This window comes from Papilio xuthus, unplaced genomic scaffold (assembly GCF_000836235.2).
Source record: "Papilio xuthus unplaced genomic scaffold, Pxut_1.1 DF827714.1, whole genome shotgun sequence".
In the NCBI taxonomy this organism is placed as follows: Eukaryota; Metazoa; Arthropoda; class Insecta; order Lepidoptera; family Papilionidae; genus Papilio; species Papilio xuthus.
This window is the reverse complement of record NW_013530935.1, coordinates 3,792,843-3,814,668: the sequence shown is the minus strand read 5'-3', so window position 1 is coordinate 3,814,668 and position 21,826 is coordinate 3,792,843. Positions and strand designations below refer to the sequence as shown.

Below are 21,826 nucleotides of genomic sequence, written 5' to 3'. Positions count from 1 at the left end.
ATGAATTTTACCTTCTTCAATGTCTCGTTTGCAGAACAAGCCGCGTCCGTGAATATGCGACCGGTATACGCCTACTGAAGCTTTCGACGTCTCCTTGAGTTGTCTGAATCGCATCGCCGGCGGTAGGGTCGCTAGCCGTCTGAAAAATAGAAAAGAGTTGTAGCAATTTTTCAGGTGAAGCTATAATTGAGAATAAAAAGTCAAATCTTACCTTGAAATCAAACTCTCGCTTTCCTGTCCTCCAAACGGTGGTGGTTCCTCCCTGAAGGGTGAGGCCATCCAACTGAACATGTCGTGGTTCTGCTTGCGAGCGACGGGGCCGGTGCGAGCGCTGCCCCACGGGCTCTCCTTAAATCCCTCGCTCAGGTCCAAGTTGTTGTCCCAACTGCTCAATGGACGACCTTGGCGGATCTTGTATTTTGTACAACGACTTGCCTATAAATATTTATCTTTATTAGTAAGATTGAATTTTATTCAAGGTAAGTATTTGCCACGTTTTTTATTATTCTGAAGTTTTTAGATTCTAAATTAATATGACTAAAAGGTTGAAATATTTTATAATGTAGGTAATTGACTGTACTTACTCCGGGTAACTGTTCAATCAGATATCTTAGGGCATTGTTGTTTAGTCCAAGAAGATGAGCCCCAGATAGTGTAGATGGAAGATTGTACTGTATGAGCGGCATACCGGATTGTTTTCGTGCATTTTGCACAGCCTCGATCACCTTAGACCAGAGATCGGTTAGTGATGCGGAAGAATAACTGAATCCGTCTTCGGATGTAACTTCATAAATTAACTTCGGCCCATCATCTTTGGGCGGATCAGGCGCTTGCTTCGGCTGTGCAGTTTTGTTTTCTTGACCCTTTGAAAATTTACTCTGCTTCTTAGTTACAGTTGTTTCGCTTTCAGTTTTCCTATCGTTCAACGGTCTCTTCATTAGTTTGGTAGGAGCATTTGACATTTTGGATTGTAGAGATCGATTCGTATCTTTTTCGGTCAACACTTTAGTTGGTTCAACATCCATGTCTGAATCTAAACTGGGTAACGATGCCATTTGGCCAACCGTTACAATGGTTTCGTTATTTCTTGTATCCGTCGCACCTGATGTCCCACTGGTAGTGGGTTGATTCATCTTCGTAGACAATTGTATGGCTCGTGCCGCATCTCTTTCTTCTTTCTCCCGCTTCGCTCTCTCTAATTCGAGCATCCGTTTGGATTCTTCAATGGCTTTTTCTAAATCACTATCTATGGTCTCTTCTTTAACACTTAAATCTGGCATATCATGGCTCACCTGAGTGGCTGGTCTTTGTTTGGGAACCGTTGGAGTTTTACTGGTACTAGCGGCTTTTGACGATTTGCTCTGTCCGTCTCTATGTAATGGCAAAACTCTATTCATCGGTCTCATAGACATGGGATTTACAACATTGGTTGGTATTCCAGATTGTTGAGTAGGTGGGGCTTTGGGTAAAGTAATACTAGTACTGTTTTGAGATGATAAATTAATCGTACTATTTTGTTGAACAGGAATGCATATCATGTTACTATTACTACTATTCTGATTCTGTAATAAATTATTGTTTGTTTGAAGCGGGAAATTGATGTCCGTTGCAGCTTTAGAAGCTATTTTTGGATCAACAAGGTTGTTTTGGACTGTAATATTAACAGTATTGTTGCTAGAGTTAACATTGATATTCATAGGTGCACTGTTTGGTATTGCTTGGAAAGGTACATTTATCATTGTACTATTATTTTCAGTTTTCTGTTGGAAGCCTAAACTTGGCTCGGTTGCAATATTTCCTACATTGTTGTTACTATTATTTGTTACAACACGTATATTGTGCTGTTGAGGAACATGTGTATTGATATTGTTTTCAATATTAGTATTGTTCATTCTGTTCCTTTCAGGAAGATTAATCACTCTATTATTTTGCGAATTCATCTGCATATATCCCATTTGGTTGTTAACTGATATTGTGTGGTTTTGTTTGTCATTGGCCACAATATTGACTTTGGCGCAGTCATTGTTTATGTTATTATGAGGTACATTGGGGTTCGGAGGCGGACCCATTATATTTTTCCCTCTGATAGGTTCTTGTTGGAATTTAGGTGTTTCATTTACAGTTATATTCGGTCTATTTATTGGGTTATCCATATTATTTATATTTTGTGTGTTATTATTACTACTCAAGCTGCAGCTATTGATATTGATTTGAGTATTATTGGGAACTTGACTGCCTAAATGTTGAGTAGGATTAGAGTGGGGCTGCGAATTATTCATGATCATATGATTATTATTTCCCGACATCAAGTTGTTAGTGTTGTTACAGTTCATTAGCATATCATGCCCTGTTAAGTTATTCTGAGTATTTGCGCCATACATATTGTTATTTGTCGAACTCATCATCATATTGTTTGATAGATTTGAATTGTTGACATTCATGCCATGAATCATATTAGCACTGGCCATATTTAAATTATTACTGGAATTAATATTAGAACACATTTCGAACGAAGATTGACTGTTGGTAAATTGTTGTGTATTATTAGAGCAGCTGCCGCTGCATGAATTTTGCATGTCATTTTTGATGTCTGGTATGTTTGGACCATGCATCAACGAATTTGACAGCGATTGATGGTTTGAGTTTGTGATCTGCATTGAATTATTGATGTTGTTATGCATATTCATATTATTTATAGAGTTCATATTATTAATATGATGCTGCATGAGACTGGAATGTTCCATCGAATTCCTATTATTTTGCATTTGGTTCATTGCATTAAGGTTTTGCATAGACATGGAACCATTGTCATGTCTGTTGGTATGCATGCCTTGAAGGCTGGTCGTATTGTCCATACTGCTACCGATATTCATGCTAGACGTATTACCAGACATGTGATGCATACTCATACTATTATCCATTTGCTGTCTATTATGCATTTGATTAGACACATGTTGATGCATATTCATCATATTACTGTCAATATGTTGCCGATTATTTTGTATTTGCATTACATTAGACATAGGATGCTGGTGATGATGCATATTATCCATTTGTCTATTTTGTTGCATGTTTATGTTTTGTTGATTCATATGCATATTATTATCAATTTGATTTCTGCTAGAACTATTCATATGATGACTCATTTGAGGCATTGAATGCATCTGTTGATTATGCATGTTATCCATAGGTCTATTTGAGTGCATTTGATGGTTCAAATTATTAATTGAATGAGATTGCATATTATCCATCATCATTCTATTATTTTGCATGTTGTTCATATTGGTCAATGTTTGATTCATATGCAAGTGGTTTAAGTCATTTAATTCCGAACGGTTCATGCTGTGATTATTAGATAAATTATGCATATTCATAGATTGATTCATTAAGTTTGTATTATCTGGTGTGCTTCGGTTTGACAGCATATTTTGTTGATTGTGATTTTGCTGTGTTCCAATAATATTGTCATGAAAACTTCTGTTAGATGATCCTTGATTCATGGCTTGCATCTGGTTATTTTCTAATTGTCGATTATGTTGTATTTGACCATTCATTATATGAATTTGGTTAGAGGGTGGATGTTGATTGTTATCATGACCCATCATTGACATGTTTCCGTGATTTAAATTTGAATTATTAAGCATCGAATTGGGAATGTCATGTTGTTGATTCGTATGGTGCAAGCTATTATCGCTTGATACGGCAATATTCATTCTGTTATTTGTAGTCTCCTGGCAAGACATATTAATGTTTTGCATGGAGTTACTCGCAGAATTTAAAATCTGTACTTGTCCATGAGAGCTATTTGATATCGAACACATTTGATTTGCATTGTTCGATAATGACATTGAATTTTGATTGTTTTGCATTTGAGGTCGAATCACGTGAGGTATAATACTGATGGATGGTGAATTGCCCATATTTCCTGCAACTTGACAACTGCTCAATTTATGTATATTCATTTGATTATTGATGCTATCAGAATTATGCTTGTCATTGTTCCCAATATTTTGGAAAGTCTTGTCATTGTGAGGATGTTGTTGCGAATGTGAAGCCATGATTTCTTGATTGAAATTCATGTGTCCGTCTTCTGTTTTTGAAAGTGCATTAATCTTGCTGAGTTTCATAGCAGTGTCAGCATTAAAATTACTATTCATCACCGATGAAGGAGGGTAGATATTACCAGCTGTTATTTGTATTACGTTATTTGAAGTCGTATGACTTGAAGAGTGATGGCTTACATTGAGGCTGGACTCAAATTGATGGGAATGTAAGTTTCCTGATGACATTGAATTTCCGTTATTTTGTAACGACATCATACAGTTTTGATTAATCTTATCAGGTTCGTTGTGCGAAATTTGACGACCAGATATATTATTCTGAACATTCATTCCAGAGTTGTTAGTGGTGTGATTAGATTTTAAAGAAATATTTTGAAATTCCATTTTGTTGTCATTGTTATTTTGGTTTAATCTCCAAGGTGTTGGTGATTTTATACTTTGTGTAACGCTTATTGTCGGTAAGCTTGAGCAATTGGAATTATCTTGTAAATTACCACTTATTTCAATTACGTGAGAGTTTTCAATTTTTATGTTATTTTTATTCGACGACGGGGCAATTGAACTTGACACAATTGGTTGAGATAACGGGATTGGTTGCATTGAAAACGATGATACCGAGTTTGGCATAGATTGAGAAATAGCCATTAATGGTTGACCGGTAGAGGAAACTAAGGTTACATTAGGAGACATTGTTATATTGTTGGATTTAGTCATATTGGGCTTCTGCATATTCTGTACAGAATTCGATATTGACATTCCATGTATTTGAGATGTAATCGGGTTGATGCTGTGACGTCCAGTCAATAAGTTGCCAATACCAGATTGTGAACCAACGGTTATTGGTGCAGCACTCATTTGTATAACTTTTGGTGTTTGCCGATTATTGTTGTTTGACTGTTTATCGGGCAATGGTTGTAATGTCAGGTTCGGAACGCTTGTCTTAACCGTTTTAATTGTCTGTGGCGTCGATTGTACTGTGTGCGCCGTTACTACGTTGGGTGTAGATGATGCGGCTTGTGAAGACACACTTTCGCCAACATTGTTAACAACCACATATCCGGTAGGTACTTCAACTATTGGTTCTATCTTACTCGCTTGGAACACTTGAGTTGTTGTCGCCGAAAAACTACTGTTTTGTGCTAAAACACCTTGCATAGCCGTTGACACAAACTGCTGAGATGACATAACTGTATTTTGAACGATTGTTTCTAAGCCGTAATAAACAGGCTGTGTTGTCGTAAGATACATACAGCCTGAGGGGTCAGTTACCATTTCCAAAGTAGGCGTAGAACCAAGTAACACTTGATCATTGCAAAATTGTGGCAACAATGTCCCTTGTGGTATTATTGTAGCTCCTGGTGTAGAAGAAATCAATGTATTGCCTTGTGATGGCAAGGCCGCATTTGGTATTATAGTAGTCTGTCCATTTCCAATACCACTTTGAGGCACGACCGTAGCTCCAGCGGTCTGTAAGGTGTTATTTGGCAGAAGCGTAGCAGTTTGCGATGTTATTGTTCCAGGTGCTAAGCCTTGAATTGTTCCTTGCGGTATGATAGTTGTTCCATTTTGCGTATGTATTGCTTGAGGCAGGATGGTGTGTCCATTAGGACCTTGAGAAATAATTCCTTGAGCTTGTATTGTGCCTTGAGGCAAGATTGTAGCGCCTTGTTGTATTGCTTGTGGTAAAATCCCGACGTTGCCTTGAGGTAGCAACACTGGAATACCGCCGCTCGGTACGGCGACTAAGCCACCGGATTCAGTTTGCTGTATTTGAAACGTTTGTGGCATAAGTCCACCTTGTGATATAAATTGTGTCGGTCCTGTTTTAAAATCACCTTGTGGTGCTATGGTTGCTATATACTGCATGTTTTGGTTCTGTTGTTGCGACAATGCCTCAACATAAGCCGACATAATATTCTGATTGGCCACGGGCTGTACTATTATAGAAGGTTGCCCAGTCTGGTTGTTTGTTTGAAGTTGTATGACGGTATTGCCAGGTCCAAGTGGTGATTGGTTGATTGTAGTGAATGTTTTTTCTAATTTTGTTTGCCTCTTTATCGTAGTCGGCTTTGGCATCGGGCGTCCCCTTCCACGGTTAGCAGCATGGAAAATAGGTTTCGGTTGAACAGGTGGTGGTTGTTTTTTCGGAGACTTTTGAGGAGTTCCCGGAAGAATAATCTGTTGCTTTTGTGAATTAGGCGATGTTAACCTTTGAGCTGTCATCGCCGGAACAACAATAGTAGGGTTTCCTTGAATTTGTGGTCTGATCATAGGCTGAATATTTTGTATGATTGATGTGTTTGGCATTCCTTGTATAGAATTCACTGGTAGTGCTATCGACGACGCACTAGCCATGTTAGGGAAGTTTGTTACTTGATTTTTACCTTGGATAATGGGTGTAATATTTCCAGTTTGGTTTGAGGGAATTGTCAACACTTGGTTTGAATTTGATGATATAACTTGGATTCCTCCTGCGCCAGATAAAAGTTGCGTCATGTCCGCGCTTCCTTGAATTTGTTGTATATTTGCATTCCCGTTTCCAGACTTAACGCATATATTGTAAGGCAGGATTCCTGGTTGAGTTATTATTTGGGGAGTCATAATTTTCTGGCCGCCTGTTGTGCTAGTTTTGGGGGGCAATAACATTTGCGGTGTAACGACGATTTGTGGCGATGATAACACTTGTTGGTTAGCGGATACTTGAACATTAGTCGTTTTACTTTGATCAAATATCACCGTGCCCGACTTCATTTGTTCTGTAATCGTCATTGTCATTTCATTCGTCGGACCAGGTGAAGGCGTTTCGACAATCGTACCGTTAATTGTAATTTGCCTTGTGTTAATTGATGTCCTTCTCGCTGAAATGCCTTCAGCCTTAACAGAGTTCTCACTTCCACTGACAACTCCTGTATGTATTATCATCGGTTGAGCGAAAGCACCTTGAAAAGCGTTTTGTAAAGTCGTCAAAGTTCTGTTTTCGGGTGATTTGGGATTTTCACTCTCACTTTCGCTAGTTGATATCATGTCACATGATGGCACATGTCTATCGTATGATTCTTTATTCCTATACGTGCATTGACATCTGTCACATCTAACAAGTTGCTCGAGCTGACCCGGTGCTCCCGAATTGTCGTCTAAGGGCCTCATGACTAGTTCCGGTTGACCGCTTATAGCATTGCCAGCAATTGTAACAGTATATGTGCTTTCGGTCCCACTCGCTCTGTACAGGAATTGATTGGAATGATTCCTTTGCATATTATCATTACCCGTATGGTCTTCTGCCCCATCAAGTTGCTGGATGGGAGTAAAATCTTCATCTCTAGGGCTACTTGGTCGCGAACTGCAAGTACTTTCGGAGCCAGACCAATCTGCGGCACCATCTAATTGCGATATTGGGCTACAATGTATTTTTGTATAGAAATCAATTACATCTGGGTAATATCCTTCAGATTTGTCAGTTTTATCATTAGAATTATCATCTTTTGGTTTAGGAGTAGCTGTTGTTGCGCGATAGTTCACACCAGATGAATGTGGAGCCTCTTCACAAATGTTGCTTGTGTTAGCAACATTTCCAGGTTTATTTTTCTTATCGATGTTACTGCTGCCTTCATTCTCCTTAATCGGTTCCAATGTACTCTCTGTCAATGCAACTCTTTGAACTGGACTTAGTTTTCCTGTCACTGTCGAAGATTTTCCTATTTTGCATCTCTTTATAGTTGACGACAACAAGCTTGTGTCGAATTTATTGTTCCACGTTAAACTAGTCGATCTTTGCTGGCCCCGACCGGTTGTGAGACTTTTAAGGTTATGATTTTGTAAAAGCATTTCAGATTTGCTTCTCTTTAATTCTTTATTGCCTGATTCTAGTCGGGCATTTAAAAGTTCATCAATAAAGTCTGTCGAACGTGAATCACTTTTATCGTCCGATTGACTCATTGCGCCGTAAAATTCATTCTTTAGATCCATTGCGACGAGATCTTCGTATGACATTAGTTTCGGGAATATGTCTTGCATTGAAATTCCATCTAAAAGATCATGATTTAGATCTTCAAAAATAGCGTCTTTTACTTCTGGTGGCAAAAGATCTGCCGTGTTTTGGGGCTCTTCTTCATCTTGTTGTTCTTGTTTGCACACATTGTCTAGAAGATGTTCGACAACTTGCTTTACAGCCAAATCTTCTAACGTCACTGAATTACCGAACTTAATCGGTGACTTGTCATTCTTCAACATAAGAACAGTTTTAGATCTTGTTTCCAGACTTTGGTGCCAAGCGCCAATTTCCGCAATCGCTCGTTCGACAATTTGAACATCCATTGTGTGATCAACGGTTATGTTTACACCAAAGTCATAGCCCGGCAATGGTTCAGCAAGGATCAATTTCGTTTTTATTGTGTACCTTACTATCTTTGATGGTTTTTTGCACGACCAAAATAGACGTGTGCATGAAAAATCTACCGGCATCAAAAACTCTTCATAATCAGACACAGATGGAACAATTTTTCCAAGACTTTGTACTGTTAGAGAACCCATTAGAAACTGTACTTTATTAATTTCACTGTATCTTTTCTTTTTCTTATCTAACTCTACATACACAGGTCTAGTTAATTCAAAGTCGGCATCTTTTTGTAAACTTTTCTTAGGGACATCTTTTCCATGAGTAGGACAGAATACTCTCTTGTCGTCCATAAAAGCACAACTATCCTTCCTTGCACAAGAATAATGGTATGTTTCACTACAATTTTTTGCGCAGCATCCAACACTGGCTCCTTTCACTTCGCAAGAAGCACATTTAATCATTTTTCCCCTTGAAATTGCAGAGTGAACATTCTGCAGAGATCCATCGATTTCCTCAAATACTTCTGCTGACCAAAGAGCGCAATTTGCGTGAATCCAATCGTTTTGACCGCAGTATAACAAACGACCTTCCATTGCAGGTGAGCCGTCACCTACAACTTTACACAGGACACATGTCCGTGAATCTACAATTGGATAAAACTCCAATAGATCTTCCTCTTCTTTTGCTCCTTCAGATTCTAACTTAGGTACAATCTGATCAAGTGGTTTTTCAATCGACTGCTCTTTTGTGTTCATGCCTTTATTATCTGACATCTCATGCTCTTTAAGAGATTCTGTATCATCTTGTTCACCTTCAACCTCCAAATTAGGTTGAAGGCAATTATTTTCACAATCAAACCATGGGAATGTCTCGAAGAATAATTCTTTGTATATTGTTTGAAGGTCATCATTGGATGTTCGTACAATAACATCTTTCATGTCATGATTGAAATCTTTTAAGGAGATGTATTCATCACTATTCACTCTCCTTTTGATATCCAGTAAAGATGGGGAAATTAATCTACTTAGATCATTTTCTGATGCATCTTCATTCAGTATATCTGGTTGACGTATTAATGCGGGACTGAGGTCCGGTTCGCTGCGATCTTGAGGGAAGCTACTGACGGGTTCATCATCATCAGAGATTGCTTCGTATTTGTCATCATGGATTGAAGTCGGCAACATGGCCATAGCCTTTTCTGTCTTCACTTGAGGAGGATAATTATCGTGCACTTCGACGCAAGAAGCCGTAAACTCAGTTTTATTGTTATACAGACCAGTCGAAAAGCAGATCTCTTTATTCTGCATTAGTGGTTCTTGTAGATTGACAACTTTATGTGATGTATGTGGCATATCTTCTTTCTCCATTTCTACATCGTTAAATAATGATGAGCAGTGCCATATATTTTGCGAAGCATTGGCCTCGTCAAATTTGTTTTGCGGATTATTGCGTCGTCCTCTCGCCGTATTTCTGTATACTTTCGTTTCTGTAGTCTTCATAGATTCATCTCCAGTATCGAAATGTAGCTTACGTATCGCCTGAGGCGACATAAGACGGTAAGGTTTGTTTGGAACTGGAGTATTCTTGTGCGGTGTGAGTTTTAGCAGAGCGCATGCCTTCTTATTCTTAGCAAGTTGCTTTAGGAGGTGCAACAACTTGGCTTTGAGGTGTTCTGTGAGCATTTTCCTCCAGGGCGGGTCGTGTGGCATGCACTTGCAGCAAATGTACTCAATCGACGGAGGTAAAGCTGACAGCAGCTGGTATCCTTCTCCGGACAAACCTTCACAGCTTGCGTGCACCCATCTCGCACACCAGCCGCACTCCATCATCTAGAACAATAAAAACGACATTTAACATAATTACACAACAACAAAACTAGTTACAGACTAAAAATGGCTTATTAATATGTACCTTGCTGTCAAAATCATTATCTCTGTAACAGGCCTGGCAGAGCGGACAGTAGTTGCCCTTCTGGCGCAGCTTGAAGCACGGCCGGCAGAACGGCAGGCTACCGACGAACTTGTTGACGCGGTTGCTGTCACAGCTCTTGCATTTAAGACAGGCGCTGCAAATCTGTAGGAAAGAGCACACATAATTTTATATTACATATATATACCGTAATTTGAAATACTATTAATAAATAGTTGTCATATGATGAGTTTCAACAGCTTTCTATACTTGTTGTTCAGGCCTATATCTATTTTTTAATTGAATTTACATTTTCAATAACAAAGATACTTATTAAAGTTGGTTTTTATAAATTATAAATATTCAACTATGTCTAATTATATCCAAGTATCAAACATACCTGAGGCCAATCACTGCGGTGGTCAGGCGGGGCGGGCACGAGGCAGGCGGCGTGGTGGTGCCTGGCGCAGGAGCGGCAGCGGAGTCTTGCAGCGGAGCGGGAGCAGACGGCGCAGGCGACGCAGCGCGCGCACGTCCAGTCACCACCGTCCGCACCGCGCCCCACGTCTTCAGCGCACCAGCTGTGGTACCACTCGCAACAGCTCGAGCACACTAACATCTGCAATACAGGTTTATCCAAGATATATTTAGCGCTGGGTCTATAAACTATTAAAAACAGTGATAACAATATGACTTATACTTTAGTCTCAGAAACCAACGATTAGTGGGTACTGCAATGTGCAAATCTTTACCACATAAGTTTTTGTATTATTATAGTATGAGGACAGTAAATCCTTAACATTTTGTTTTCTGGACAAGACAAGGTGGTCATTTAAAGTATAAATACAATGGTTAGCGTACAAAAATCTTTACCTTTTCATTACCAGCACTGCCGCACAAGAAGCACAGCCTGGCAACGGTGAAAGGCGCTGTGCCTATCAGACCGAATCCAGTGCTGCAAACTTCATCGGGATCATAGCTCTCCCAGAAATCAACGCAAATCAGTTCTGGACGATTTTGTCCGCACTTCTGTGACCTGCCGCGAATCTGTAAAAATATTTAAAGAAATATATAAAAAAAAATAAAGACTATTAACCAGCACTTAAATAAAAACGTTCTAAGTTAATTGTCTTTACTCACGTTTGTGATGTTTGTGAATGGCTTCTGTATTGTCTTTCTTGGGACTAGATCCATAACAGTTTCGTCTTCACTAGATTCCACTTTCGTTTGAGGTTTAGCAACGGGAACTTCCACCTTTCTCTTTTTAGACTCTACAACAACTTCAGTGTCAGGGTCTTTATTAATAACAACTTCTGGGACAATTTGTAGTGTCTTCTCTGTGTCAATTTCTGATTCACCACCTGACATATCTGGTGCACCATTTTCTTTGTCGACAGGCAACACGGTACTGTCGTCATCTGATGACAAAGATTTGTCTGTTTTATCCTTCTCTTCTTGAGTAGGGAATGTTGCAATCGGTTGGCCCAGCACTATAGAGGCACTTCGGCATACATGTTTCACTCTTGGACCTTTCAATTCCATTTTCTGCCTCTTTGGGTCCTCTGTTTGTTTTCCATCACTCTTATCTTTCTTACGTACTTTCACTCTTGTAAGACGACGTTTTCTATTGTTACTAAAGTCTTCATTAGTTTCCTCGGCTTCTTTAGTTTCTTTCTGAACTTTCTCCTGAAATTATATAATCACATGGTACAAAACAATGATACATTTATTTTCTATTTGGTGTGGACCGGTGCGGACAGAATTTATTAATTGTTGTGATTTAAAAGCATTAAAAGAAAATAGAACTATGCCATAAATGATAAAAAAATATTCTTTTATCGCATGATAAATGGTAACAGAACGAATTACAAGTTCAAAATGAAGGAAATTAAAAAATAAATAATGTAAAACATACCTCTTGTTTTTCAACCTCTTCTGATGGTTTCTTTGTCACTTTGAGGGTACCAAAGAGTTTGGTGTTTTCATTCTCGGTTGTAGAAAGAGCAGTGAATATCGGTTGAGCTGTTGTATTGCTAGCAATCCTCAACGGATTAGCTTGTGGCATAGGTACGGATGCTTTAGCACCAGCTCTCATGTGCGGTGGAAGCATTGCTGTCAGACTCGCTCTGATATTTGGAGGCACTTGGAAAGCTTTCAAGCACATCTTTAACCAACAAGCAGGACAACGAGTCTTATTTGTGCAGCGTAGCAACTTCCATTGTTGAGATCGGACAATCGGTGGAACATGGCAGTTACCTGTGAAATTATTTTGTTTACATTATCAAATTAACTTAAGTAAACTGATACATTCACTAACTACGACATGATACACCAAATTAACCTGCATATTTTATATAAAACCACAAATGTAATATAGTGGCTTACGACAACATTTAAATCTACAAAGCTATAATACAACTTACATTCTAAATACTCCTTGTAAACTACAACAATAAACATGTTCAATTAATTGCACAGATATTAAATTTAATTTAAAATCCTTTTTTGTTAGTATTAAAGGCTATCCTTATAAATTATTTGAAAATTAAAACATATGAAATGCACACCTTCTCCTTTAAGACACTGCATTACAACGGGACCAGTTCTGTGAGACATTTTTTCCTTCTTTAGCATTTTAGATATGAACTTGCGGCATGACTCACAGGAATATATCCCGAACTTGCGTGCTTGTTTGACAAACCTATAGAAGCGGACAGCACCGCATACACCACATGTAACAGTGGTAGGTGGATTTTGTGCTGAAAATGCAAAGAAAAAATTAATAATAATTAGTAAGGATTATTAACATAGTAAAACTGAGACTTTATATTGTAAGTATTATCAGATAATAGTTAAGCAATTTTGAATGAATAACATAGACAAGACAAAACAGTATATTTTAAATGACATTTGAATTGTTGTGTTTTAAGTTTATGATTAATGTATTTTATAAATAGGCTTACATGACACAGGTGCAACAGTTGAGAATGGTCCATCTAAGCCCATATTTGATGGGGTTGTGGTGTTTAATTGAAGCCTTGCTTCTCTGATTATAACTTTGCCCCGTAATAGTTGTGATGCAGTTGACTTGTCTTTCTCAGGACTAGATGTAGCTGGCCGTTCTTCCTCATCACCACTGCCAGCGGGGCTCTCACTTTCCCAACTGTCCTCAGACTCAGAGCCGCTGCTGGTACTAGGAGAGGTACTAGCATCTGATATATCCATTAACTTACGCATAGCATGCCCTGTCCTCTCTTCTTTAGATTCATTTGATTTCAATTTCTCCACATTCTCAACATTTGAATTTTCATCTGGCGGATACTCAGTATCTTTCTCAAATGAAAATAGTAAGGATTTTCGATTACCAGTGTTTATATTAGAGAATGAATTTGTCATTTTGTCTTTAAATAAGTTGGATGTAGAAAGCAAATTTTTGTCTCTATTCTTTTCGTTTTCATTTTTCTCCGCATCATCTTCTTCAGCAGAGTCATCATTGTCATGAAGGTTGTTAAAGACTAACCTCTTCAGTTTTGGCTTTTTAAGAACTTTTCCAGAACTTAAACTATTGGATATGGTTGAGTGTTCTTCGCCGTCAATAAATCTTTTGTTAGGTTTGATAACCCTTGATGAATGGGCACTTCTTATTGGTAACACAAACTTAGTATTGCCAGTTTCCCTATCCATAGGTGAGATAGTTCTTGGAGGAGGTGAAATGCAACGACTTTCACTGAACTGTGAAAATTTGTTCATAGGCTTTGATAATGGATTGAGATTCTTTCTCAAATAACCTTCTTGTTGCTCAATACTTGACTTTGAACTAAGATCTGTCAGCTTTGCAGGTTTCAGAATACTGTTAAATGTGGAGTATTCAGTTTGTTTTAATGAAGACTTCTTCTTGATGATAGACACAAGAGGAGCATGATGTTTGATGGGAACCTTTTTAAGCGGTAGAAATATATCTTCACAGCTCTCTACAGTGCCAAAAGTGACTGTCTTTTTCACAGGTTTAGGTTTATCACCTTTAGATGGCTCCATTTTGTTTTGTGATCTTGTTCGCACTGGTGATTTTGATGTGTCTGCTCCGTTTTCTTGGGGCTCCTTCTTATTCTTTTGTGTTTCTTCGGTTACTTTATTCTCACTGGTAGAGTTTTCCTCATTCTCATTATTAGTTTCTTTCTTCTCTTCTTCCTATAATGATTTTAAATTGATTACTAATCCCTATTGTAAAGAAGTTTCTATGACTACTAAAGAGAAAAATATTTAAATGTCTCATATATTATGACACTCTAGGACTCATATTTTTTTAAGTTTATTTTACAGTCAACAAAAAATATTTGTTTTTAAAATGTGGCAATGTTTATTAAATACAATGGTAAATTGAACCATGTCCAGATTGGTACAAGTAATTAATCAATTACTGCCCTAGTATTGTTTTCTTAGCACAAAAGTAACATTTAGTAACTTATCATTTAGTTCATTATGTTTCAATCTTCACAAAAAAACATGAGTCATGTAAATTCCAACATGTGCAAAAAAGTGTTACAATGACTCATTTATTTAGTAAAAATAGAACTTCTAGAACATTACCAATTTGTAATAAAAACTAGTAACTAGATGTCCGCCTTAACTTCAATGATTTGAGAAAGTAAAACTTTTTCATATAAATTGGAAAATGACCAATAGATCTACTCAATAATGTCTTGCATCACTTTATTCCTTATTAACAGACATTTGTGAAATACCGCAGAACCTTCAAGGTCATACGGATTTATTTTTGAGCAATTATGAGTTTGAATTGTCTAACATATTCTTAAACCTTAAGCAGCATATTATAAATACAGATAGTTTTATGAAATTTTACTAAAATAATGTAATATAAAAGTTATTATTATAGCACATTTCAATTTAATGTTTATAGTATAAATTCCTATATAGATGTAAATTTCATTTATAATTAGTGTCTATTCATATGACGGCAACCTCATTACTTTGATAACCAGTTGATTGTTTATAACCATCTATTAATATATGATTTGACAAGAATTAGTTGAAGTTGAATTTTATTGTAAAACATTTTAATAATTAATAATTTAATTTTTACAATGTGACTTGCTTATTTCAATAATTATATTAAGGTCACTAAGTATAAAATGACATTGAATTAGTTAGATTGGTAAAAATATGCAAAATGACTGTTTGAATAAGTTGATGTTGACCATCAATTTTATTGTTAGTTAACATTAACACTTTTTAACACAAAGTACAATTGCGCATTTATGGTGCAAATTTTATTCATCTACTGTTGGCCTCAAAAGTTAGGTTAGAAAATCAAAGAGTGTATTTAAAAACGACTGTCGTTTTAATAATTCAGAAATAAGCTTCGCAAATAATCATTTAACGAAAGTATACATTTCCTCGACGTTTGCCTTTGTTGACATCATAAATCGTATGGATAACTAAATGTCAAAATTCCTACATTGCTGGACGCCACAATACGTTTGGCGCCTCGTTTGCGCTTAGAACTATTACGTAAACATAATATTTCCGCGTGTATTTTGTTAATTTTATGTGATTTACTTGCAAAATGTTGAAAATTAGGCATCGTGTTTTACCTCTTTCTCCCCAGTAAAATCATTGCCGCCCGAGCTGCGGGCGGCTGGGTGGTTTTCTTGAGTAGTCTCATGGTAAACAGTGCCCGAGAGAACACTAATACGCTTTCTGTTCTGGAACTTTAGCGGTTTCCCGGGGAACCTGGACCTTCCCATTTTGATACGCACATAAACGAAGGACACTCAGTGCGTTTCGAGTGAGCGCGAAGATACTGGCGCGCATGCTCCGGCCCGCGCGCTCCACAACGCCATTCCACTCATTTATGCAATGTGTACAACAAATTACGACGCAGTTTTCATCACATGCACACCCAAACATAAACAGCACTAACACCCTTCACATTATTTATTAAAACGATCACTTTACACAGTTTTTGCAAGGAACGACATCATCCATCATTTTAATGGTCGACTGATCGTTAACGCTGAAGTCGTAACGCTTCCATTCAGCGGAGCGTCAACGATAAAACAAAAGAGAATGTAGTAAAGTACTCGACTCGGCCGCACGACGCGTCGGTAACAGTATTTGCGTTTTGTTCCATTTGTTAACATGAACCGAATTATTGAAATGAATCTCTCGTAATTTGACAAAGATGGCTGTACGACGCGCTATAACAATAGCGAACACGAGTGATTAACGAGACGAGGCGCGCGAGGCCGCGGTGTGAACGACACCTGGCTCTCGGAGGCCAGTTATGGATTTTGAACCAATCGCGACGTTAATTCGGACCGGTATGAAAACAAACATGTCCGATGTCGCTCGCTACGTCTTGCTCCTATACGGCATCTATCTGCATAGACGCCTCACTCACTCATTTCACTTTATCAATAAAAATGCCAAGTAATAAGATCAATCTGCGTGATCGGTTGCTCCTTTGTTTTGATTTGCACATCATCCGCTTTATGCTTAGCATTAGTAGTTGTTAGGTTTATTTATTAATGTCTAATTTGAATTTTGACGATTAGAAAAACAAGTTTTGGTGTTTTATAAAAACTATTACACTAGTCTTTTAATGTATTTTGCTTTTACGCATACGTTTCGCGTTGCATTTTTTTATGGAATGTTACATAGTCAAAGTTTATATGTATAAGCATGTACTTTCATTGTAATTATTAATGATTTTTTTTATCAATTCTAACATAATTCTCATAGAAGTTTTACAGCATTGAAATTAAAAAAAAAATTAAAACAGTTTTTAACCAATTTTATCAAGTTTGTAAATACAAATACGTCATATTAATATGAATAAATAACAATATTAAAAAAAAATTAAACGTTGTATTACCTTGAGTCAATTATAAAATTATCTAAAATTCATTGTCAAAATATTAATTAATTAAATTGTGATCGCACAACACTTTATAATGTCTAATCATCAATGTATAATGAGCGAAGATTCATTCATAGCTATAACAATAGTACGAAGCGCTAGTACTATTTAGACACAAATATACATCTACGTATATACAGCGCTCGCACCCTATTCGCAGTGAACCCCTAAACTCCGTCGGTCGATCATGCGTAAAGGGCGGAGAAGGGATGCAAAAGGGAAGAGCTTCGGTGCTTGAACCCTAACTACATATAGATATATTCAATAAGGCACATTAAAAATTCCGCTTAGAATACTAACTTATGAAACTTATGAAAATACTAACTTTACTCAATACTGACCTCTAGCGTGAGTTATGTAAACGAAAAGTTGTTTGCTGAAACGCTTCCTGAAATACATTGAGTACGAGCGGCTTGTCCTCGACCATAGTCGACTCGGATCGAAGATAAACTGTACACAATCACTGTTTTAAGAAATTCTCACTTAAACATCACAAGTTTCGTCACACTTTAATATCCAATTCATAAGCACGGCTCTTTCGCGTTTTGAAAATAACAATTCGTTTGTAAATATTATGGTATGAGTAATATTTACATTACTTTCCTTGCAGTGGTGTTGGTGCGTGAAACTGTAGTAGAGCGACTGGCGTACAAGCGCCGCGCATGCCGCGAGGGACACGTTGGAAATATAAAAATGGACAAACTCCCCTTCAAGGGGGCTCACCCGAATGAATCACAGTAACACACGAAACACTTTTTTAGTTTGTAAAGATTTTTATTGTAAGTCGCCGCGGCGTAGCGTATGTGTAGTGCGTGCGGCGCGCGAACGCCCGCACTTCGGTTCAAATTTGAGCGGTTCCGAGTTTTGATGCGAACTTCCGTGTGGCTCTTGACAAAATATTGATCGACGCGACTCCCGCCGTCTGTGGACATTTTTCACTGAGGCCGGCTTTCGGAAGGAGGATAATCGCTGTGCCTCACCGGCTTACTGTCCGTGTGTCCGTATTGTGCCCAAATGTGAGACCCCTTAACGCGCAGGTAGATATTTTTTTGTGTTATTTGGGTCGAAGGCTAGAGTAGGTAAAATGATTCATATAGAACAGAGGTCGATTTTACTTATTCTTATTCCAATAAGCTTTTTTCAAATTCAAGTGTAGGTTTCAAAATAATTTAAAATCAATTGCATTTTTTTTATTAATAATAGATTAATTAATTAAGATATTATAATAAATGTATAATAAATAACTACTATCCTACTATTCTAAAATTGTAGGATAATCAATTTGAAAATAAATATTTTTAAATTTAATTTGTTGTAAGCAATTTTTTGATGTTGATGGAATAACACCAAGTTGCAGCCGAAGCCGTGTTGACCAATGTTAGACATGACAGCTATAAAAGAAGAAAAATCAAGATGAATAATTATATTTATTCTTCAGATTTTACGGCAATTATTTGACGCTAGTTAATTTTGCCTTTAATAACCATGGTTGCTTATTTCTTTTTCACCGGCATGTGTTAGGTTGTAGGTATATCGAATAAGAGGTCAATATTCTAATCTCATATTTTGGTTATATGGAAACGATTAAGTTGCTCATTACGAAGTGAGCGCAAATTTAATGATATTAAATTTTTATCTAAATTGCGAAATAACATCTAAATAACGAATTCACCTTGAACAGTTCATTTAACTTGATCGTATAATTATAATAAAAAGATCGATAAACTCGTTATTTTAGCTGGAAAGTGCTTTGTTGAGATGCTTCATCTCTATAATGCATTCAGTTTATTTATTTTTTATTATTTCTATGCTATTAAATTGGTTATATTATTTTTTCACATTTCATGATATTTATGTTATCGGGTCGCCTTCTTAATTATGTTAATATTTGGAATCGAACCTTCAGGTAAAGCAATAAAATAATTATATTTAGTAAATTTTGCGCTTGCTTCATAAATATAAAAAAATAATACGTAAATAATATATAAAGCTTAATAAAAGCAATTATAAATGTTTTTTTTATTGACCGATTTTAATAACTGTGAAGTAACACAATAGTTCGATATTCTTTACTTAAGTTTTATATTATGTCTCAATTACCGTGGGTTGTTATAAAAATATGCTCCAGGCTTTTGCTAAGATATGGTTCGCGACACATGAGAGCCAAATGGCGAAATTCGAACCCACGATCACGTAGTCGGAAGTCCACAGTTTTGGATCTTTAGGCTGTTGGTTCTTCTATTTACTTTGATAGATAATAAATAAAGGAGGTTATTAGAAGTGGTAAACTTGGTATAGCCCGAATATTTGTGCAATCGTCGTCATCGTCATTCATGAAAAAAATTAGTATGAGATTTTTTGTGTGCGCCTGATAGGGATTTTTTAGTGCTAGGTCCACTGAACCGGTGAGAGAGGCGCTACTATCGTGTGTGTGCTATATATATATGATGCTCAGTGGTGTACGTAAAGACAACCTAATGAATTAGGCCTTATAGACCTCAAATAAAGCATTAGCGTTCTGTACGACAGACTTCTTTAGTTCCGGCTAAAGAGTATAGAAATATATTTATACGTTATTCAGCACGATTCAGATATATTATAGCATGCGCAAGTGATGTCCCAAAAATATTTCCAGAAATTCTATAAAACGACTTGATAAAAAGCTAAGCTATATTAAAAAGCTAGGTCTAGGAGCGGCGCAGCTAGCAGCTATCATTAGTATGGTCTTATTCGAAGTAGCTTTTATATCTATTGATGATTATTATAGGGTCGTTTACATCGTGCTTTTTTCCTCTTGCAACTCGACTTGATTACTCTTTGGTATCGATGTCAAGCCGAGAGGTTACATACTCTTTATTGTCGAGCGGAGTTCGTTTTCGTTTTATGACCTAAAGGTCTATGTTACCAGGTCATAAAATTTAAAAAAAAATCGTTTTCGTTTCGCTTCGCGCCAATTTTTCTTTCAGATTCATTGACCGATAGTTCATAGTCAGCCTGTTTTAGTTTGTCATTTCAACTACCTCCTTTCGCAGTTTTGTCATAATTAAATTACAGTAATAATTTTGTCCTCAGTCTTTAAATTCCTACGTACGATATATAAAATGCCGAGTGCAAATGAAGTAACTTTAAAAGTAACTCGCCTCACCGAACACGCTTTCCTGCCCGTGAAAGGGTCTGAAAAGGCTGCTGGGTTCGATTTAAAAAGGTAAAACAATGTTAAAAGTACCATGGGTTGTCAATTACTATCAAAAATAAGAGTTTTCCTCTAAAGGCATTTCCATTTCTAATAAAAAGCGACCGTTACTTCTTAATCGTAATTCGTAAATGTGTAATTTTATTTTTATTATGGTCCATAGTTACCCCTCACTATGTAGTTTTTGAAATACATTTTAAGACTAATCTAAATTGTATGAATGGGGTTCAAAATGAAGTAATGCCTATTTTACATTATGGCAGTAGCACTCAAAATCTGAGTTTATCAGAGGGCTATTGTGAAGGCTATTGCGAAGGCTATTGTGTGTGTTAAACTGGTTATTGTGAACCCTAACTGACGCTATTATATCCTTACTGTTACTCCAGCCCAATTTAGTCTCTCTGTACTGGCATACATAAGAGAACAAAGATTAGAACATCCATATTATTGATAACATTGGCGAATTTTTTTTTTCATTTATTAAGTTATGTATCGAAGTTTTAATTTACTTTATGTGCCTGATAACATGTATTCTTTTCAGTGCATATGATTACATGGTACCTGCCCGTGGTAAAGAATTAATTAAAACTGATCTTCAGATAGAATTGCCACCTGGATGTTATGGACGTGTAGCCCCACGTTCAGGTTTGGCAGTTAAAAATTTCATCGATGTTGGCGGTAAGAATTTATACTTTAATTTGTTCTTGATAAATCACTATTACTACACTTTTTATATTATTTAATTTTTTTTTAATAATAATATGGAATTTGGTGATAAATTAAATAGAACTCCTTTCTGTTTTACTATGTTTAAACCTTTCTCTGACACTGAACACATGCAGTATCACTGAATTCATTTTTACATGTTAAATCGTAAGTGGCACTGAATATGTCAAAATGCTTGGGTCATGACTCCTAATCTTTACAATAGTAAAGCTTTATAACTTTGCTTTCTTTCAAATTTTAAAATAAAATTTAGGCTGATTTTGGTGAAAAATTGTTGATTGACTGGTTAATTTTTTTTAATGGATTTATTATTACAGCCGGCGTCATTGATGAAGATTATCGTGGTAATGTTGGAGTAGTACTCTTCAATCATTCTGATCAAGATTTTGATGTTAAAAAAGGAGATAGAATTGCACAATTGATCTGTGAACAAATCTTCCACCCAGTGATAGAGGAAGTTAGTAGTCTTTCAGATACAACAAGGTCAGAACGAGGATTTGGTTCAACTGGAATGCAGTAATTTAAATGTTTTAAAAATAAGGGTATTGCTGATGAAGGAGTCAAAACTTTAGTTTTAAAAATGGTTAATAACTAATAACATAAGTCTAAAAAAATTTTTTTTGAAGTTTCTGTTTTGTAAGGAGAACAATAATTGATTTTAG

At 36.7% G+C, this 21,826-nt stretch overlaps 2 protein-coding genes across 2 annotated transcripts in view; one reads left to right on the top strand and one right to left on the bottom strand.

Annotated features, from left to right (window-relative positions):
- trx (histone lysine N-methyltransferase trithorax) overlaps positions 1-16,854 on the bottom strand; it is a gene marked incomplete in the record, with an annotated part of 19,691 nt that extends 2,837 nt beyond the window's left edge. The window contains 11 exon segments of the mRNA XM_013310571.1: positions 12-139; positions 212-435; positions 585-10,226; positions 10,309-10,470; positions 10,706-10,924; positions 11,179-11,352; positions 11,446-11,991; positions 12,221-12,561; positions 12,873-13,064; positions 13,269-14,493; positions 15,918-16,854. Of these exon segments, the coding sequence (XP_013166025.1) occupies positions 12-139; positions 212-435; positions 585-10,226; positions 10,309-10,470; positions 10,706-10,924; positions 11,179-11,352; positions 11,446-11,991; positions 12,221-12,561; positions 12,873-13,064; positions 13,269-14,493; positions 15,918-16,070 (13,006 nt within the window).
- A 3,405-nt stretch (positions 16,855-20,259) lies between these two features.
- dUTPase (Deoxyuridine triphosphatase) lies at positions 20,260-21,778 on the top strand. The gene is given in 3 exon segments (NM_001312862.1): positions 20,260-20,450; positions 20,980-21,116; positions 21,482-21,778. Coding segments are annotated over 3 exon segments (444 nt in total). The 5' UTR covers positions 20,260-20,346; the 3' UTR covers positions 21,685-21,778.
- Positions 21,779-21,826: the final 48 nt, after the last annotated feature.